This window comes from Dama dama, chromosome 33, assembly GCF_033118175.1.
Source record: "Dama dama isolate Ldn47 chromosome 33, ASM3311817v1, whole genome shotgun sequence".
Classification (NCBI taxonomy): Eukaryota; Metazoa; Chordata; class Mammalia; order Artiodactyla; family Cervidae; genus Dama; species Dama dama.
This window is the reverse complement of record NC_083713.1, coordinates 37,067,731-37,088,970: the sequence shown is the minus strand read 5'-3', so window position 1 is coordinate 37,088,970 and position 21,240 is coordinate 37,067,731. Positions and strand designations below refer to the sequence as shown.

Here is a 21,240-nt window from a genome sequence, read left to right as displayed (position 1 = left end):
AATATATCATCTCACTGCCTTCTGGCCTGTAGAGTTCCTGCTGAAAAATTCACTGATAGTATTATGGGACTTCTCTTGCACATGGTGATTTACTTTTCTCTTGTTGCTGTGAGAATTTTATCTGTATTTTTCTTTTGACAGTTTGATTATAATGTGTCTTAGTGTGGATTTCTTTGGATTTACTATGGTTGGAATCCATTGGGTTTCTTAAATATGGATATAATTTCCTTCCTTAGTTTTGGGAAGTTTGGGGACACTATTTCTTTAAATAAGCTTTCTGTCACTTATACTCTTTCTTCTTCCAGGGCTCCCATGATGCGTATATTGATTTGCTTATGATATCCCATGTGTTCCTCAGGCTTTCTTCACTCTGTTTCATTCTTTTTTCTGATCTAGTCTTCTGACTGGATAATTTCAAGTGACCTGTCCTCAAGTTCACTGATTCTTTCTTCAGCTTAATTGAACCTAATGTTAAATCCTCCTACTGAATTTTTTTACTTCAATTATTGTATTCTTTAGTTCCAAATTTTCTGTTTTGTTCTTTTTAATATTTTCTTTTTTGCTGATATTTTCATTTTGTTTATGCATCATTTTCTTGATCACATAGAGTATCTTTATAATGGTTATTTTAATTCTCTGTCAGGTAATTTATATGCCTCCATTTCTTTAAGATTAATTTGATTAATTTTATTCTTTTGGGCCATGTTTCCCTGTTTCTTCATGTATCCCATAACTTTGTTTTAGAATTGGCACATGACATAAAAGCCACATCTCAGAGCCTTTATAGACTGGCCCTTTCTGCAGAAGACTTCTAATCAGCCTGACTAGAGATTCTGGGGGTCTCTGTAACCTTTTCTTAGACGGAAGGGAATGCAAATTCTTTGAGCCTGTGTGTGCAATTTCTCAATTAGGTAAAATTGGCTGATTTCTTTTTCCAGGGACTCATAATTTTTTGCTCTACCTGGGGTCACTCTGTGGTACTGCAAGTTCTCTGGTTTTATAATATGTGTTTGTGTTCAGTTGTGTCTAGTTCTTCATGACCCCATGGACTATAGCCTGTCAGGCCCGCTGTCCGTGGAATTTCCCAGGCAAGAATACTGGAGTGGATTGCCATTTTCTGTTCCAGGGGATCTTCTTGACTCATGGATTGAACCTGCATCTCCTGCAGGTCCTGCATGGGCAGGCAGATTCTTTACCACTGCACCACCAAGGAAGTCCTGGTTTTACAATAGCTAGCTGCTATGATGTCCCTTGTTCTCAGAGGCCTCCAGATTTCTCCCGTGTGCTGACTCCCCATCAGCGTCCTAAGTTAGGTGAGACGGATACCAGCCCCTTCTGCACTCTTTTAAAGAGTGTGAATATCAGACGTATGCTCCTTTCACTCCTTCCAGAGGGAGAAGCCTCAGATTGTTCTCCTACCCCTAACTGCATTGAGCCATCCTAGTCCCTGAAAGCCAGTTTACCCATTCTTCTTTGTTCTCAGTGGCACCACGGCATCCAAACTGCAGTGGTTCTGTCAGTGCTCTGAATTAGACAAGACAGATACCAGTTCCTCAATAGCCCTCTGAAGAGCTGGAATGTCAGACACAGCCTCTACTTTTCTCCTCACCCCCATTGTAAAAAGTGTGAGCCAGGTTATTCTCTACCACTGCTGAACTGTGCCAGCTTAGAAAAGGGGCTGAGGCAATCGAAGTGAAATTGCCCTTCTTATCCATTTGAAGGTGGCTTTTCACAGCTTTGCACTCTGGTACTGCAACATCTTGACTAGATTCTAGAATTCTCATTACAGTATTTTGGTCCATATATTGTTAAATTGCAGTTTCTGTGGGGGAAAGAGTGGAACTTTCCATTCATCCATCTTGTGATTCACTCCCTCTGTGATCTACTCTTAGGCTCTACTAGATTTGTCATTCTGAGAGTCCTTTCACTGCCTCCTGAGGTTGGAAGCCCACTTTCCTTCATCCCATATCTTTGTTTACTTACAAGTTATGCTTTATAATTAATGACACATGCACAAAAAAATAAAATCTGCAAAGAATACACTTTTTTTTTCATTCCTCCTTACATTTGATTTGGTGATTTCACTCAATAGAGACCTCTAGGTCCAAAGTAATTTTGCCTTACAGTGTTGATGGTATTGCTTAGAGAAAAGACTGAGGCTATGCTTGGAGTGGTATGTATGTAAGTCTCTAGCAGTTGGGGATGGATTTCTGGTATCAACTATTGTATAGTCAAACTTTAAACAAGTTCTCATGTTTTTGGCTCCAGCTGTTTACTCTGTTTCTTTTTTGAGTATAAACTCTTCTCTTAGTCAAGACCCTCCTTGATATTCTACTCAGGAGGCCAGCTCCCTCTTTTACTGCAGTTGGAAGTGTATATATACACACAAACATATATATATATCCTATGTAAATATATATATCCTATATAAATTTATAAATTTCATATATATATATATAAATACATATATCTGTTCATATATAAATATATACATATATTTATGAGTGAGTGAGTAAGAGAGGACTACCTAGGTTTAAATTCTGGCTCTGGAGTTTCTAGCTGTGTAAACTTGGCCATGTCACTTGTGTCTCGATATATTCATGTGACAACCTAGTTTAAGGATTAAATGTAAAGGTACTATTATTCTTAGTATTTCTCTTCTGTTCTGCTTTTTCAAAAATCCTATTTTCATATGACTTTCATATTCCATTTGTTTACATATTTCTCTTTTTGATGTTTCTCCTCATGTCTCTTTTTATATTATTCCTTAGCTTAGTGGATTCTAGGTAATAACAAAATAAACATGTGTATTCAGTCCTCTTTTTTAAGCTAGAAGCCAAATCTGATTTTTAATTTTAGAAAATATTCAGTGATTTAACGGTTTTAATGTAATTTTAATAATTCAATCTATTTTTAAATGAAATTATTCTTTCTATTCATATATTATCTTTACTCTATTTGCCTAGTGATCTAGTGACTCAAAGTTGGATGGGAATTTTCTTTCTTTTGATAGATTCTTAGTAATAGTAGTGAAACTATTTTAATGCTGGTCAGAATTTAATTCTCTTTAAAGAACTGGAAACAAAAGAAAAAAGAATATCAGCATGTTAGAGAAAAGCCTATTGTTCTTTTTTGTATTACATCAATTGAAAGTTAACAGTTTTATTACAGATTATGAAAAACCAAAAAATGAACCGGAAAATAATGATGATAATCATGATGATGATAGGAGCAACAATTACAAAATGCATACATGTATACATGCCATTTAATATATATCATGTTACATATTCGTCATAATAGCTCTGCTAGGTAGGCATTTCAGTCCTCATTTTACTTTATGAGGAAACCAAGGTTCAGAGTACTTAAATAACTTGCCCATGCCACACAACCAGTAAAGCACAAAGCTTTCTGACACAAAGGGGTGTGTTCTGTGATTATGTACAACTAATCTGGGGCTTGGGAACCTATAGATTTGAACAAATTGCATTAATGAGTGACTATTACTGCCTCTCAAAGACCTTTGTTTCCCTTTTGCTGTGTCTCCTCCCTCTGATACCACAGTGGTCACTGCAGCTACTCATAGTGGCTGATACTTCCTTCTCTCATTCCCTTAAAATCCTCATTAACAACCTTCTCATTGGAATCCTCTGTTTTTTAGTGCCCCAGTCCCAAGTGAGCCCAGGTAGGAATACATCCTAGTGAGACTAGGAGCAGGCCTGTCTGTGTTGCTCAAGTCAAGTAGAATTTCTTATAATCATAGATACTGAGTATGCTTTGAAAAATGAATGAGTACTGATAAAAAAGAACAGACTAAAATTCCTGATGTAGAAAGAGAGACTGTAGCTCAGGCAAAGGAATTTATCAAGTAGAAACTATAATATATTTTCCTATAGAAATAATGGTAGTTGAGTTCTACAGTTCAATTAATATCACTAAAATAGTAGTCCAACCTATTTTTAAGTTTTGTAGTATATGTGGGTTAACCTGGGAGCCCAAATACGATTTGTATAAAATGCTTCTAGAAGAAAATGCTCTCTGAAGGGCAAATAATAGACTTAATGAATTTTTTTAAACAAACCATTTATAAATTGAAGTTAACATCTAAGACCATTAACTTGTTGATAATCTTTGCTTGTGTCTTCTCATTTACTTACGCAGTTATAAAGAATGTGATATCAAAAGCTGTTTTTTATTACATAGTAGTAACAGTTGCCCAGATCTTTCCTATTCTTTCTGCTCTTACCCTCAGCATTCACGGTGTTACCTTGTATGTTGTTGATTTTCAGTCACTCACCTTGTGTCCTGCTCTTTGCAACCCCATGGACTGCAGCAGGCCAGGTTTCCTTGTCCTCCACTATCTCTCAGAGTCTGCCCAAACTCACGTCTGTTGAGTCAGAGATGCCATCCAACCATCTCATCCTCTGTTGTCCTTTTCTCCTCCTGCCCTCAATCTTTACTGGTATCAGGGTCTTTTCTAATGAGTTGGCTCTTTGCATCAGGTGGTCAAGGTATTGGAGCTTCAGCTTCAGCATCAGTCCTTCCAATGAGTATGGGGATGACAGGATTGATTTTCTTTTCTCACTGGATTGCTCTTATCCTCAGCATTCATTTTGTTACCTTGTATATATAGTAGCTTTTCAAAAGATTTTTGCATACTGATTGTTTGATTTTTAATAAGACTATCACTCATCACAAAGAAAAGTATATCCTGAGATACACAGGGTTCTTACTTCAACTTAGCTTTAATTTTAAATTACATAGCATAATTCTAAGTGATCTCTAGAATATAAAATATATATATAAACATATATGATATGTTTTTACAATATTAATAAATATAAATTATAAAAAGACATTTGGATATTTATCATTTTTTCCCACTTATAATTCAGGGGTAAATAGTTGTTGTAAGATTTAGAAAGCATCTTAATTTAAAAGGCCCCCAAAGCCTTGTGTTCTAACCTGTACTTTAAATAATTTCCTCTGACTAGAACAGAGAGGGAATGACCTCTCATTCCAGGAAACATTAAAAGTGCTGTAATGTCCTAGTAATATATCTATCATATGTCTGAAAATAGTGTTTTGGAATATTTAGAATGACCTAACTACTTATCTCTCAGATGGAAGAAGGCTGTGACTGGGGAAGAAGGACCACTTACACATCTATTTTAAGTCTGGTCACAAAAAGATACTTACTTCATAAAAGATACTGTTTTGTCTTTGCAGATGTAATTGTGTGGAACCACATAATCCTAGTAATAATACACTGAAGGAATGGAGGGAGTCCAATATTTCTGCCTCCGACATAATTTGGGAGAACCTAACTGTTTCGGTAAGTGAAACATGTCTTGAATCTTATTACTATAAGGTCTTTTTTGACATTTTGAATGAATTATTGCCACTAAAGTAAATTATTCTAAATAAATACTATTACAAAAGTGACAGTTTTATTTCATCCATTCAAATATGCATAAGTTAACTGGGGGTTTTCTTTCATTATTAAACTTTTCCAGTAGTTAGTAGTCCTGAATTACTCTAAAAGCACACATATATGGCATAATGTTACTAGATTAACTGAAAGCACGTTAAATAAGAGTAATGTTGACCTAAATTAAACCATATGACAGACCTAAGTCAGCCTCTGTGTAAAGAATGTTTTTACTTTGCTTCATAATACTGCTCCAGCTGTTCAGAATATGTTGAGGGGGAGGGGATGTTTGTTAGTATTTTGGTATAAATATTGAACTTTTGGGGAAAACCAAAGTCACTTTTCTTAAAATTCTGGCACCTCCCTCAGAAAGAGTTTTCTCACTTCCATTTTCTCCTTATCTTCCTTCCATTTAAGAAAGAGAATGACAACATAATTTTCATCTGTCAAAGTTAAATCTTATACCTCTAAAAATATTTATGTCTTTCCTTTTTTTAACGATATCTTTTCCCCCCCTCATAGTTGAATGTCTCTATTTTTCTTAATCTCTTGTAATATTTGTGCACACCTATTTCCATCTATATTTACATCCTTTACTTCTGGTTAGTCAAATCTCATAATTGGAAAAATGGAAAGATTCTGCTTTTAATAAGTATTAAAATCTGAGTCATTCTAGTTTCTTTTCTATTCTTCTCAGTTACAAACATTACAGTCCAAAGCTTCTGCCGATTTACCTACCTGTATAAGCTCAAATCCCATTAGAACCATCAGCATAAAACTATATGAGTTCTAGTTCATTTTAGGAGAAACACATTTTAGCATGTGAGCCAGTTAGTGATATACACAAACCTTTTTTGTTGTATAATTATAAAACTCTAAACTCGATTCTTACAAGAACACTTGACCTGTTGCCTATTTTTCTTACTTTTCCTCATTAAGTAATTTTTTCAGAATCAAAATTTAAAAAATTCTATCTTTGACCTATATTTTACTACCTTTCTTCTTACCGTAGTCATTTGCTCTAAAATGTCTTCACTTTCATTTTTTTTTCTGTTATAGTTAACATTTATTCTGTTGTATTTTTCCTTAGAAAAAAGATTACCAAACTTTTCCCTTTCAGAGAGCCGTTTAAATTGACCAATAAAAGAAATGATGAGCTAAACAAGAAAGAATGCTACAGTTGTTCAGAATTTAGAGATGGTTGATCCATTCAGCAATGCATCTTCCATTTATATTCCCCTTTTATAAAGTATAAGGATATTATATTTTAAGAGATCCTTGCTTTTGTCCCTCATCTTGGTGTCCCCTACAATATACTTACCCAATAATTTCATCTTTAAATTATTTAATGTGATAATTTAATCTATGTGTTTTATAGTCTTGAATAATTTAATGTTAAATAATAATATTTATTACATATAGTAGCAAATCCTGAATCATAAATTTCTAAGAGACTCATAGCACAATTGATCTACCTAGGCATGAGTTAATTTTAAATATTAGAAGTTTTAGGGTCAAGCAGAGTATAGTGAAAAATATTTTGCAATCAAACAAAGCAAATCTAATCCTGAGGTTGTTTTTTTTTTTTCCTTTGTTAAGTTCTGCACTAGGTGTTAACATTCTGGCAGAAATTTTCATATTATTTTTCATTAGGTAAAAGCACTGTTTGCAATGAATAATTGCTAATCTTGACCAGAAATAGCGCTTATCACCAAAGGGTATTCTACATAATGAAAAAAACTTACAATTTTAAGTCATTGAGGGCCATAATGATTCGTCTTAATTGTTATTCTAGTTTTTTCTCAGCATAACCATCAGGATCATTAAAAGCATTTTATTAATTTTATTAACAGTGCTAATGGCTGTTATAACTAGTTTTGTAAAAATGGTCATGTAATATTTACTCTGTGTATTAGTCACTTGATAATTTTTAATTGAATTGTTACATATCTCATGAATTGTAATTTTTACCTTGCTAACTCAGCAATGGCAAGAACTTTAGCTTTCTTTGATTCTCCCAAATAACTGTATGCATAGGAAGTGTTCAATAAACATTTAATGATTATTTTGAAAGGCAATCTCAAATCACAGAGTTACTATTTAATGTAAATGTCTTGGTTTATTTTGTTTTCTAGCTTTATTGAGGTATAATTGACAAATAAAAATTATATATTTAAAGTATAAAATATGTTTTGATGAATGTATACAAGGTGAATGATTACCACAATCAAGCTAATTAACACACATATCACTTCACATAAGCAACCTTTTTACTTGGTGAAAACAATTAAGATCTACTCTCCCAGCAAATATCAATTAGTTAATGCAATATTATTAACCATAGTCACTGTATTATACATTAGCACTTCATAATTTATTTATCCAGCACAACTGAAACTTTGTTCCCTTCAACCAATATTTCCCCATTTTTCCTCTCTCCCTAGTCATTGGTAACTATCATTCTGCTCTCTGCTTCTGGGTTTGACTTTTAGCTTCCACATGGAAGATAAATCATACAGTATTTATCTTTCTGTGTCTGACTTGTTTCAATTAGCATGTCTTACAGGTTCATTCATGTTGTTGCAGTGACAATGTTTCCTTTCTTTTTAAGGGTGAATGGTATTCTATTGTATATTTATACTATAGTTTCTCAATTCATTCATCCATTGTCAGATATCTAGGTTATTTCCATATCTTGACTATTGTGAATAATGCTTAATTCAAGTGTTTTATAGCAAGCTAGAGTACTTAGGTTTCTATGTTTATATATATATTTTAGCAGTATATCAAAATCTGTCATTATAAGGAATTCCTAGACAAGGTTTAAAATATTCACAGTCAATTAACTAGCAATTGGTTAAGAATTGTTTCAATGCCAGAATTACATATTTAGCTTATACATAAATAAGGGGCAGGACACTAATGCCAACTCTAATTTCTTATTTTATCAAACTTAATTTTTACCAACTTATAAAATTGTTGAAGCTTAAAACGTGTTGAAGAATAATTAGTAGAAATGAGTTTGTCAACAAGCATTTTTTTCATTTTTGTAAGTGAAACCATATGTGAGACTCAAAATAAGAGAACAGGATTTAGATTTAGTTTTCTCTTCCAAATCTCAGGACTTTGTGTGTGTGTGTGTGTGTGTGTGTGTGTGTGTGTGTGTGTTTAAGGGTACAGTTGGTATAAACCAGAAAATAAATGTAGAATATAGTAGCTCACAATTTTTCCTTTTTAAATAACATACTGCCCCACTAAAAGAAAGAAAAATGTACTTTTCAAATTTGCTTTGAATTAAAGTGACGAGGCAGGCTAATGGTAATGTATTATAGCTTATAAGACACTTAAATAATTCTTTAAATGGTTTCTATATTATTAAGAATTGAGACCAAGACTCAACCAAGTCCAAGACTTGGAGGACTTTTATATCTGCACAAAAGATTGAAGATGATCACAAATATATAGGTAATGTGCTTACAAAGGAACTTTTAGCTCCTCTTTGTATTTATCCATTCTTCTTTTTTTAATTTGCTTTTAATTGAAGGATAATTGCTTTACAGTGTTGTGTTAGTTTCTGCCATACAACGGCATGAATCAGCCATAAGTACACATATACCTGCTCCCTCTTGAACTTCTCCCCCAACATCCCACCTCTCTAGGTCACCACAGAGCCGCAGGTTGAGCTCCCTGTGTTATATAGCACCTTCCCACTAGCTGTCTATCTTATACACGGCAATGTATATGTTTCCGCGCTCCTCTCAATTCATCCCACCCTCTCCCTCACCCATTCACAGGTCCAGTCTCTATGTCTGGGCCTCTATTCTTGCCCTGCAGATAGGTTCATCTGTATCATTTTCCTAGCTTCCATACATATATATTCCATTACTTTGCTTAGTAATTGCTTTACTAGTAAAGCTGAACAAGGGGCAAGAGAAGGGACTAAAAATTTCAAGGATTTGTTTTTGCTACTTTATCCATTTTAACAGAGTTTTGAGAGAAGGAAAAACTAAAGCTATAATTAAGGCTTGGGGATTTTTTTTTTTAATTTATTTTCCAATTAGCAAAGTTTCTGTGCTCTCTATTAACATGGTTAATTGGAATTCAACTTTAGCTAGCAAAAAATGTAGCATTTGCAGTTAGATTAGTAAAAGGAACAGAATTGTTTTAGATAATTATAAAGTATACAAACAATATTTCTCAAAAATCCTAGCCTTACAGGTAACTGTCCCAAGTGATTTTACTGGTTTGTCTTTGGATAACAAGGTAGCAGTCTGTGATTTAGTCTAGAATCTTTCAAAGGTATTTGTTTCCTGCGGTACTTCAGGGCTTGAGGCTTTATTCATTGGACAGTCTCTGCTGGTGATCAATCTGGCAGTCTATATTTTCTCCTAAGATCTTTCTGTACCATGGTACAATTCAATTCCTAATTCATGTTCAGAATATCTCAAGTACTAGCAAGGTCACTGAATCACTTAAACCATTCTTTTCTGTTTTGAAATAAAAAATTAAAATTGAATGTTCTAATCTTTAAAATGAAATGGTAAAACCCAATCTAATATGAGCTTTTAAAAAAAGTCTTAATTTCAAAATAATATTGTTTAAAATGCTGTTTTTTCCTCCAAGAAAGAAAAATTTTTTGACTTTGCTGCCACCTCATGGCTAAAACAGCAATTAGAAATGATTCCTCAGGGGCTTATAAAATATATACCAGAAAAAAAAAAGATCATGAAGTCTGTTGTTGTTGTTGTTGTTGTTGTTATATAGTTGCTCAGTTGTGTCTGACTCTTTGTGACTCCATGGAGTATAGTTTGCCAGGCTCCTCTGTTCATGGAATTCTCCAGGCAAGAATCCTGGAGTGGTTTGCCATTTCCTTCTCCAGGGTATCTGCCCTGCCCCGGGATGGAACCAGGGTCTCTTGCATTGGCAGGTGGGTTCTTTACCCCTGAGCCACCTGGGAAGCTCCTGAAGAAGTCATAGTAAATATGAGCTTTGCCCTGCTCCTATAGTACTTTTTCTCTTTTGTTCCATAATTTAAGTTTGAGCCCCATCTTTGACTTTTGGTTTCACTTCAGTAATAATATATCGTATTTTTTTGTTGTTGCTTTTCTCACCTTTCTTGGGAGCTTTACTGCTACTGCTAAGTCACTCCAGTCGTGTCCGACTCCGGGCGACCCCATCCCTGGGATTCTCCAGGCAAGAACACTGGAGTGGGTTGCCATTTCCTTCTCCAGTGCATGAAAGTGAAAAGTGAAAGTGAAGTCGCTCAGTCATGTCCGATTCTACAGAATCACTGTTCTCCTTTAATATGCAATAATATTCCCACCAAAGGCATCATGTTTATATCACAACCCTGCTGCCGCCCAGCAGTGGTGAGGCCATAACAAATTACTTACCTTCCCTACACCATAGTTTCCTCAGATACAAAATGGAAATAATAGCAACTACCTATTTTATAGGGTTGATGTGATAATTAAGACGATGATTGGTGAATCAATTAGTTTTATAGATTTAATTTTTAAAAGGCAAAAATTGTAGAAATGGTTCATATTGCTCACTACCTATCCAAACATGAGCCTTAATTAAAAACCTTGGCAAGTCAACTGCAAGTGATCTTAAGACATTAGTTTTCTGAAAGAATTATGGCCACCTTTTTTTCTTAATAGCTCTATTTGTTTTACTTCCTCCGGCAGGAATGCAAATCACTGCACGGGGAGTACGTTGGACGAGCCTGCGGCCACGAGCACCCGTACGTTCCAGATGTTCTCTTTTGGTCAGTGATCCTCTTCTTTTCCACAGTCACTCTGTCAGCCACGTTGAAGCAGTTCAAGACTAGCCGCTATTTTCCAACCAAGGTACTTAGACTACAGTTTTTCTGATCAAAATGTGAACCAGCATAGAGCATGTTACGGTGATATGTGTATTTTAGGACCAAAAAAGAGTGATTGCTGTCATTAAAGGGGCCACTAAAAGGTTTTTGTGTGATTGAGCTGCCATATTAGGAGTGAGGTGTGGTGAGGTGGGGAAGAGGAAGCATTTTGTGAGACTGGTGCTGGGAGTGCAAATTGCCTCTAGGCTCATCTCCTAACTTCAAATCCCAGAGATGAACTCCCACTTTCCGACTTTCATTTTTGGAACTCAGAAGCACACACTGCATTACTGATTGTCACTTTCTTGCCCAGTGAACAGTGGGAACTATTCCAGCCTGACAGACACCTCACAGGAGTCACCGTTACGTTTTGTAATTGGGAAAGCCCCTGCAAGACTCATTGGAACACTATCCTCTTTTTCATTTTTAAAGTGTCAGTCCCTCCCCCTAACCCACCACGTTTGCATCTGCATATTTGGAAAAGAAAGTAAACAGAGAAACAGCTTAGTTCAATATTTAACGCTGCAAAGTAACACCTATAAGGCCTGACTCAGCCAAAAAAGGACTGAGGAAGGGAGGGAGGGAGAGAAAAGGAAGAAGAGAAACAAGAAAACAAGCTTTTGGGAGATGACTAAAAATTGTGATGAAAATTCTACTCTGCGAAAATGTTTTAAGAACTGTTTGAGAGAAGCTTCTGTTTTTGTTACCTCTTCCTTCCCTAAGGTGGAAGATTCATTTCTTTCCCCCAAAAGCTTAATTTGATTAATATAGAATTGGTTTTTTTAATTAAACTCCTGAATTTTGTGTTTGTGTGTATGACATAAAGGCATCCTAATAAAAGCCAGATATTACTGAATATTGTTTAAGGGTTTTGCTCAAAGAAGCCTTAATAAATGAGAAATGAAATAACTTTTAAATTTACTTACTCTATTGTGAACATTACCTGCTGCTATACTTATATCTCAGATAAACGTAACTATTGTGATACTTCAATAAAAACAGATTTTATTTTATAGTGTTTGGGGTTTATCATATTAAAATGTTACCTGTGTGAGAAAGAGTATTAAAATTTAGCCAGATTCTCTCCACACAGTGTTGTTCTTTATTTTAAATATTTTCACACTGGAATTCATAATAAACTTAGATTTTTATTAGCATCACTGGTGTAATAGTACCATGCAGGATTCCCATAATAAACTTAGATTTTAAATAAATACTGAAAATAGCACAATCACCATTGTAGCTATTTCACAATGCCTCATTTTGAAAAGGTTGAGTGTATATTTATCTTAATGACAGAGGTACATAAATATAAATATGACAGAGTTAACAGTAAAATTATAGTATGCATAAAATGTAATATGATATCATGTCATAAAGTGTGATTCTAGATTATGTTCCTGAGTATTCCTCGCTATTTATTGCTCCTTCAAGTGACAAGTGTTTTAATTATCTTTAGGTTCGATCCATAGTGAGTGACTTTGCTGTCTTTCTTACGATTCTATGTATGGTTTTAATTGACTATGCCATTGGGATCCCGTCTCCAAAACTACAAGTACCAAGTGTTTTCAAGGTGAAGTTATCATAACATTTACTATCTCTCCATCTCTGTAGGTCTAATTTTTATTCAGATGATGGTTATAAACCTAGCACTTGGGATTTTCATGAAAATATAAAGAATATTGATTAATATAACAGAAAATAAAACGCCCACAGCCCAACTACAATTTTGGTCTAATATTAAAAAATAAGTAGTAATCACAGAAATAGAGACCTAGAAACCACTTGAAAAAGTTTCCTGTTAATTCTTCCAGTAAGAATATCTATATTCCTAAAAGATAAGGGAACATTTTGAAATTAAGGGAAATGCATTTTCTTGATGCAGAATTGCACAATGGTTAGGTACTGGAAAACAAATAAAATTAGGTCTGAAATAGAGTTTGAACCACATTACAACTATGACCTTGGGCCAGTTACTTAATCTTTGTGAACCTGTTTTCTCGCCTATTAAACAGAGCTGGGGACTTCCTCAAAGAATTGTCAAAATGAGTTCATTTGTGACTCATCTCAGGCACCAGCCATGTTTAGAACCCTTCCCTGAGTGTGCTTTTGCTGTTTTTACTTAGTGGCCTGAATACACATCTAAAATGAGTTATACACAGTTGTCAATGTGATATTTGTAAAAGTAAATGAATTTGCCAATCCAATAGCACATATGATAATAGTAATATAATTTTATTTAATATAAATATTGATTGAGAACACAGATTTTTGAGCCAGTCTATCAAAGTTGAAATCTTGTCTTCTCCACTCACTAGCTTTGGGACCTTGAGAAATTTATTCTCTATGCTTATTTCCTTGTCTGTAACTTCTTTAGACTGTTGTGAAGAAAAAAGTGAGTTGAAATATTTAAAACACTTAGAATGGTGCCTGGTACCGTGTTTTGTAAATATTAATATTAAATATAATTCACTTGGCATATCGGTTTATAATTAGGGCTTTCCTGGTATTGTCTCTAAGACTTCATTTGATTAGATATTTATTAATCCAGTTAATAACTATGCATTCTTTAATTTTTCACAGCCCACAAGAGATGATCGTGGCTGGTTTGTTACACCTTTAGGTCCGAATCCATGGTGGACAGTAATAGCTGCTATTATTCCAGCTTTGCTTTGTACTATTCTAATTTTTATGGACCAACAGATTACAGCTGTCATTATCAACAGAAAAGAACATAAGCTAAAGGTATATTTTAGCATCCATTTTAACATAAATCATTATGATTTAACTGAGATCAATTGATGTTTGTTATGTTTATTATGCTTTGTAGTCTATATTATACTTTGTATTCTATAGTCATTTGCATAGTGAAATATTAAAATTTTCAGTTATAATTTTATTTTCTATATTCATGGTACTTTGTCTTACAATAAGCTTCAAATTAGTTATTAATTAATTTATTTATGGCACTTAGCTGAGCTCTAAATTCTAAGACCCTACCTCTAGGACTTAAAATTTAAAAATGTTGCCAAAGTTCTAGTGTTCTTTACCATGCTTAACACATTTTAATGAAATGGTCTATTTTGGTGAAGTGTAGCTTTACCAGTGTCTTACATGAGCTTCTTCTATTTCTATATTTGACTCTAAGTATGTCTATTAGATTTCATTCATTTTGGAACAAATTACATCTTCAAATAATTCTCATTTTTCTTTAGTTACTTCTCCATCTATAATGTCTATGACATCAAAACCAAGTTATAAATGTTATAATTTTTAAGTGACATCTTTGTTGAATTTTATTGCAGATTTCAATGACTTTCTTTTACAAAGAGAATAAATATAAATATATTTAATTTATTATATTCTGACCCTGTCTTTTGCAACTGTGAATAAAGTTGTTCATTGGTATGAGACATGTAATGTGAACACTGTCATTTATAGGAATATATTAAGTTAAATTAAATCAACAAAATCATTGAATGGTTAAAAGTACTCTGAATCAAACCTTATAAAAATTAGAACATGCACAATCTTGTTTTTTCTGGTGTCATGGGATAATGGTGAGCTATCATCATATATTCTTTAAATTCTAGGAGAAATTTTGTCAGAGCAACAGAAATTATACTTTATAGAATTTTTAAGTATGTACCTTAGAAAGATTTTAAAAACCTGATTGAACTATTTGATAGGAAGTAGTAATGACATAAATAGAAGAAAGCACAGTTATTTGCAATAAATCCTCCTGAAAAGGAAGTTTGTCTATTACATTGGGGAGAATGTGTATCTATTTTAAAATAAAGAGCATTTTTTTATTCTCTTTTTAGAAAGTAACAAGAGCGCTCAAAACCTTTTTTAAAAATGAGTTCATATTAACTTCTTGTTTTTGTCAAAGAAAAATTTTAATTATTAAAGATATATTCTACAAAAATATCACATGAAGTCTTAGGAACTAGACCAGTGATGTGCTAGTACATGTTTAACAACCAATTCTCTGTGTGTAAAAAAAAAACCCTGATTTATAATGTTTGCCGATTTTCATGATGTGAATACTCCCATCATGGCCCTTTTCAAGCTACCAAAGTGACATCAATTGGCAGGAAGAAAATTGAAAATTAAACAATTGGCTCTTATAAGTCTATATGAGCTGGCTCCAAAATACTGCTGAACTACATTATTCAATATTGGAAACTTTGAATCATTTACAGCTCTCAAAATAAGAAATTCAGATTTCCAAGTTAGTAGTCAACTTATTTAATATCAATCATTCAAAAATATTTGATAGTAAAAATATCAGGCTTCTGCAAAAGCAAATACTGCCACAACCTAACTATTAAAGTTACAGAGTTAAATAATCTATAAAGCTGGTGTTAAGAACTTTATGTTGAACATTGTTAGTCTGCTATTCTCTAAGAAGTAGGAAAACATTTTTCCTAGACACCAGTTTATTTTTTAAAACTGAAAACATCTCTATTTTTCTCATCTCTATTTTTATTGTATACTGAAATATGTATTTTCATACTGCATATGTTGCATGTTTTTTTTTTTTTGCATAAGAGCATTATCATGGTAATCCTCCCATGTCAACAGTAAAGGCTGCATTATCATTTTAACGGAAGTTTATGTATTTCCTTGTATGACACGTGTTTTTAAATGAACTGAAAGACTCCTGTTTTAGAAAGAAAGCTATATAATCATTATTTCCCTTTCAAAGGAAGTTGGGTTTTTTTTTTTTTTTGGCTTTTATAATTAGGCAGAAATATTACTGATTTCGCTGAAAAAATTCTCTTTGTATATTTGTTTCCCAAATATTAGTGGAATTATATTAAAACAGAATGTAGAAGTAAGTGAAGAATTGCCAAGGGTGACGTTACCTCTTTGGCTGTCCTGTGTGCTTGCTCTTTCCAAATCTCTCTACCTTATAATCACGTAATGCTTGCTCCTTGTTCCTCCTGAGTCCATGGTAGCCCCTTGACATTCACAGACTTTCCAAAGCTCCAGATCAATAAATGTACTATGTTATTTCACCTTTATGTATCATGTAGAGTAGCTAAAATAGTAAAGCATTCTTTAAGTGGTCCTTTCAATTACCTGCTTTTCTAGAATTAAATGTAGAATTAAAGCATTTAATATTTTTGTCACTAAAATGAAGTTGAGACTATATTATTAAACTATATTATATTATTTGTACATACTTTTTATTGTACAAGTTGCTGTATAGTCAAAAGATGCCTATTTTACCCCTTAATAGCCTGGATTTAATAGACAGAGCAAATCTGGTTTAATCATAAAGCCAGATAAGGCTTTGCTATATTGTCACAAGAAGAGTTGGTCTTTTCTTGGCCACTATGAGTCTGAACACCCCCAGTTTCCTTTGGATATGGGTATTTTCAAAGTAAGTTCTCTCCAGTGAAGACATATTTTATCTGCACTGAATACTTTTTTTTTTTTGGCCTCTAACCCAGTGTTCTGTAAACTTCAGTATCACGTGGGCTGCTGCTACTGATTTTCCTGTTAACAACAGCAAAAAATCACTTTCTCAGAATGTTCTTTACTCAGAGTAACGGTCTGTTCCATAACCGCTCTCCCCACCTGTTGCTTCCCTGAAATGTCTGCAGTCTCTGGCTTTCACTTGAACCACATTGTCACAAAAAGACACCTGTTTCTTGAATATATCCCAAGACCACAAGTTAACCACATTATCAACTTTTGCTGATTTTCTTTTCTTATTTGAAAACCCATTATGTCTTGGTTGGGGCATTTCCTGAGATAGTTAGATGAATGACGATTTCTAGATTCTGTATCAAGCACCTTGTAGAGGTCATGTTATATATTTAAGTTGACATCACATAGCCAAGTCACCTAGAAATTTCATCATTTCATTATCTCTTCCAAACCTATGTTTTAGATCTTTTTACTTTTTCTTCCCTTCCATTACCAATACCAGTTGCCAAGGTTTTCTCCTAGAGGAATTTTTTTATTTTAGAAGACTTTTCTCCTACTATTAAAAATTTTTTTGTCATTTTGTGTTACTACATATGCAATAAAGCTGTGTTGAGTGAAGAGTCTAGCGCCAACTCACGGGGTAAGTGACTGACTCCTCCCTCAGAATGAAGAATTTCAAGACCAGCAAAACTCTAACTCATGACATCTCATGATCCTTTAGGTCACTCAAAAGCATCAGAAGTTGAAAATGTAAAAACTTGAGAATGCAAATTACCATTCATATTATATGTAGATGTAAATCCATACTCTCTCTAGCATTTCTCATTTGTTTGTTTCTACCCTAGAGAAGTAGAATCAGCATTGGTTAACTGAATCCCTTTGAAAATCATGAAAAATTTCCACTTTTAAAAGAAGCATATTCTCTAAAAGTGGAAAGCTACTGTCTTTCAGAAAAGAAAGTTTCTGTTAAGATATAACTGTGGGCTTTTCTTCATGTTTCTGTAGACAGTTCAGGCTTCTTTTGACATCATTTTTTAATAAACAGCAATACAATCCCAGATCACTTGAGTAAATGAATGCATTTGCCACATTCATTTGGCACCACATTCTCTTGATGATTATGGCATTTGATATGTTCTTTTTTGCCCTCTTTGTCAGCCTGGTTCTTCATGTCAATCTATAGTCTTTTATGTGGTTAACTTGACAGATGCAGGAAATTGCTGCCAAGCTTTGAAATGAATTTTTTCAGCAGTGGCATCTGGGTATCAGATGGTCCTCTTGGCTGGCCTCTTGTCTTGCTGCATGTTGGTTTTAGTGGGGTCTGGTGTAGCATCACCTGTTGCTATGCTCCCTTTTCTTCCCATATGTCCATTTCCCGTGTTTAATGGATGAATGTGAGAATAGAAGCCCTGATTCTGTCTTTATTTCAGAAAAAAATCTACAGAAATATGTTAGAAGGTACAGAGTTCTCTCTCTGACAAAGGGATACTTCCCTTTGGCTGGCATGCCCATCAGCTAATAATTTGGTTACAAAGACCATGGTTTTAAAGACATTTTAAATGGAAGGCAAGACGAAGGATGATGATTAATTAGTGGAAGTGCCAGAACTGCTTTATTTCCTTTGACTCACATTAAATTAAGCTGCTCCCATTGTTGTACAACATAATCAGGGGGAAGTTGTATTTTTGATTTTATTATCTGCTTGGACTTTACAAAGCTAGCTTTCTAAATTTAAAAAGGAAATTATTCTCTTGGAAAGTGTTATTTTGTCTGCTTACTGCAGTCTCGCATCCCACAGTTTACATTTGTATCATATTTTTTTTTAACAGCAAGCAAGTCATTTTATTTTTTAAAAACTTTTAATTTTGTTCTGGGGTATAGCCAACCAATAATGTTGTGATAGTTTCAGGTAAACAGCGAAGGGATTCAACCCTACATTCTCCTCCAAATTACACTCCCATCCAGACTACCACATCATATTTTTGAAACACTAAGACAAGAACTATAGGAAATGGCTGTCATGAAGGCCTTCCTCATATTCTTATGCCATAGGGAGCATATACCATGGGAAAGACCGGGGTGTCCTGAAAGCATAAGCCTGACTCTCAAGTCCCCATGTCCTCTGCCCTCCTCTCATGTCTATCTCTCAGCTGCTAGCACCTCTTCCATTCTCTCTTAGCAATACCACAGATTTGCAAAACAGCCCAGGGGGCACCGTTTACATTGTACTGCCTCAGTGGCAAGGGCTTGAAGATCAGGTCCTTTGCTGTCCTATGTTCTTCACACTGCACAGTTCCTAGGACAACACTTGTCTAACTGGTTAAGACTCCGTCCTTAAATGGGTCTAAAAACTTTTATTTAATTAATTAATTTATTATTTTTGACTGCACTGGGTCTTCGTTGCTGTCCAGGCTTTTCTCTAGTTGTGGTGAGTGGGGGATACTCTCCAGTTGCAATGAGCAGGCCTCTCATTGTGGCGGCTTCTCTTGTTGCGGAGCACAGGTTCTAGAGCATGTGGACTCAGTAGTTGGGACTCGCAGGCTCTAGAGAACAGGCTCAGTAGTTGTGGCATGTGGGCTTAATTGTCCCTCAGCATGTGGGATCTTCTTCGACCAGGGATTGAACCCATGTCTCCGGCATTGGCAGGAGGATTCTTTTCCACTGAGTCACAGGAAGCTCAATGGGATTAAAATTTGAGTTCTATCCTATGTAACTACATCTTCCAAGATGTTCTGCAAAAGGACTAGGGGACCATAGTCTGGCTCTGGTGAAGCTTCTTATACTTTCTTGGTCATGCTGACACAAAGGTGTTTCTCTTCCCACCTTCCAGCTCTCTCCAGAAAATCTCTCCAGAGTTATTAGCAGAAAATCTCTCAAGGTTTATTAGCTGAAAAATTGTCTAGGGTTATATTCACAACTGAAATTGAGTTTAGGCATTTGGAGCATTACCCTGACTAAGCTGACCCAAGGAAGGGTGCCAATGAATTGGTGACAGCGCAGGTGGAAAAAAGGTACTTGTGTGGATATGTCTCATTTTCTTTGCTCTGTCATCTCCTGCACTTTTATAATTTGGCCAAGGGTAAGCAGAAAGGGAAGGAAGTACAACTGATTTTAAGGGTGTTTTTCTTAGTAAAATAATGAAATAAAATAGCAGAAAGAAAACACTACCATGACAAATACACATCAAATAACTCAGTATGTTTTACCTTTAAGGCTATATTAGCTTTCAGATAAACTAGAAACTGCTTGCAACTTGGTAAAACTGCTTGTAAAAAAAAAGTCAAAATTACTCCTCTAGAGTAATTGGTAATTTCTGCTCACATTCATAATAATAAATTTAACAGTTCTATTTATTTTAAAATTACACCTAGATTTGATTCTAAAAATATTTCAGTTATGCATATTTCCTTTTAAAATTGTCAGTCTGTGACTTTTTGATTGCACTAAAAAACTGGAATATACTGAGAAATTATGTAATAAGTTTAAACATGTTTTTATTAAGGAGCCTTGAAACAAGTACAAAAGAAGAAAGTTTTTGTTCAACTGCAAAAATATGATGGTCGCTAACATTTACTAGGTACTTACTGATATATCAGACATTGTTCTAAATGATGTGAAAATCATTTGTAATTCTCAGAACAACTCAGCACTCTGTCTCTTGTCATCATCATCACCATTTTTCAGATAGGGAAACAGAGGCACAAAAGTTTAGATGATTTGTCCAAGACCATTGCTTAAGCCGGCATTTGATCCCTGGCGACCTGTCTCCAGAACTTATTGTCTAGGCTAAGCTGACCCAACTCTTAACCATCTTATTACACTACCTCTCATGAAGTAGTCATTAAAAGTTGGAATGTAAAATAGTGTTTGCTAACTCTTAGGCTTTACACTGTCAGTTTCCTATGGGTGATGGTGACAAAGCTATTCCCCATTTTGTTTGTGTCCTCTAAGGACTCTTAGCCAATCAGTTTCCTCAAGGGAACAGTTCTCAGTTCTCCACACCTCCACATGTCCCATGCATCCATTTCTCCTTATTTACATTTCCTATCTAGTTTAAGAGAGCACTGAAGTTTGCAACATCTGGAAGTCAGTGATGGAGTAGAATAATATAGGGGATAGAAAGCACAAAACTATCATTTTAAGGAGAGGTCAAATTTTTCTAGTACTGCAAGAGATGAGAACAAGATAGTTCTATGCTAGGATAAAAATGAGTTTGTAAAAGGAAGTTTAGGTTCTATGATATTATTTTTCACAGTAAAAGTCAACCATTGAGACAAAAGAGCATAAATGGAAAGGGCTTAACAAGAGTTTATTCTTTAGGAGTTCTTAGCAAAAAGGCCTCCTGGATATTGTCAGGAAGTGGTGTCTAGTCACAACCAGGCCATTCTTAGCTCTACTGGGGACACAGTCGTTTGTTTTCTCAGCCTAATGCCTGATATATAATTGATGCTTAATAATTTTTTGTATAAATTAATGATGAAAGACATGAATTACAAATTAA

General features: G+C 34.5%; 1 protein-coding gene across 2 annotated transcripts in view; it reads left to right on the top strand.

The window, feature by feature from the left end:
* SLC4A10 (solute carrier family 4 member 10) overlaps positions 1-21,240 on the top strand; it is a 327,476-nt gene that overhangs the window by 279,520 nt on the left and 26,716 nt on the right. For both annotated transcript variants that reach the window (XM_061135667.1, XM_061135668.1), the window contains 4 exons: positions 5,230-5,335; positions 11,122-11,283; positions 12,757-12,870; positions 13,881-14,042. In XM_061135667.1, coding sequence (XP_060991650.1) covers positions 5,230-5,335; positions 11,122-11,283; positions 12,757-12,870; positions 13,881-14,042 — 544 coding nt within the window. The remainder of the gene's footprint in view (positions 1-5,229; positions 5,336-11,121; positions 11,284-12,756; positions 12,871-13,880; positions 14,043-21,240) is intronic.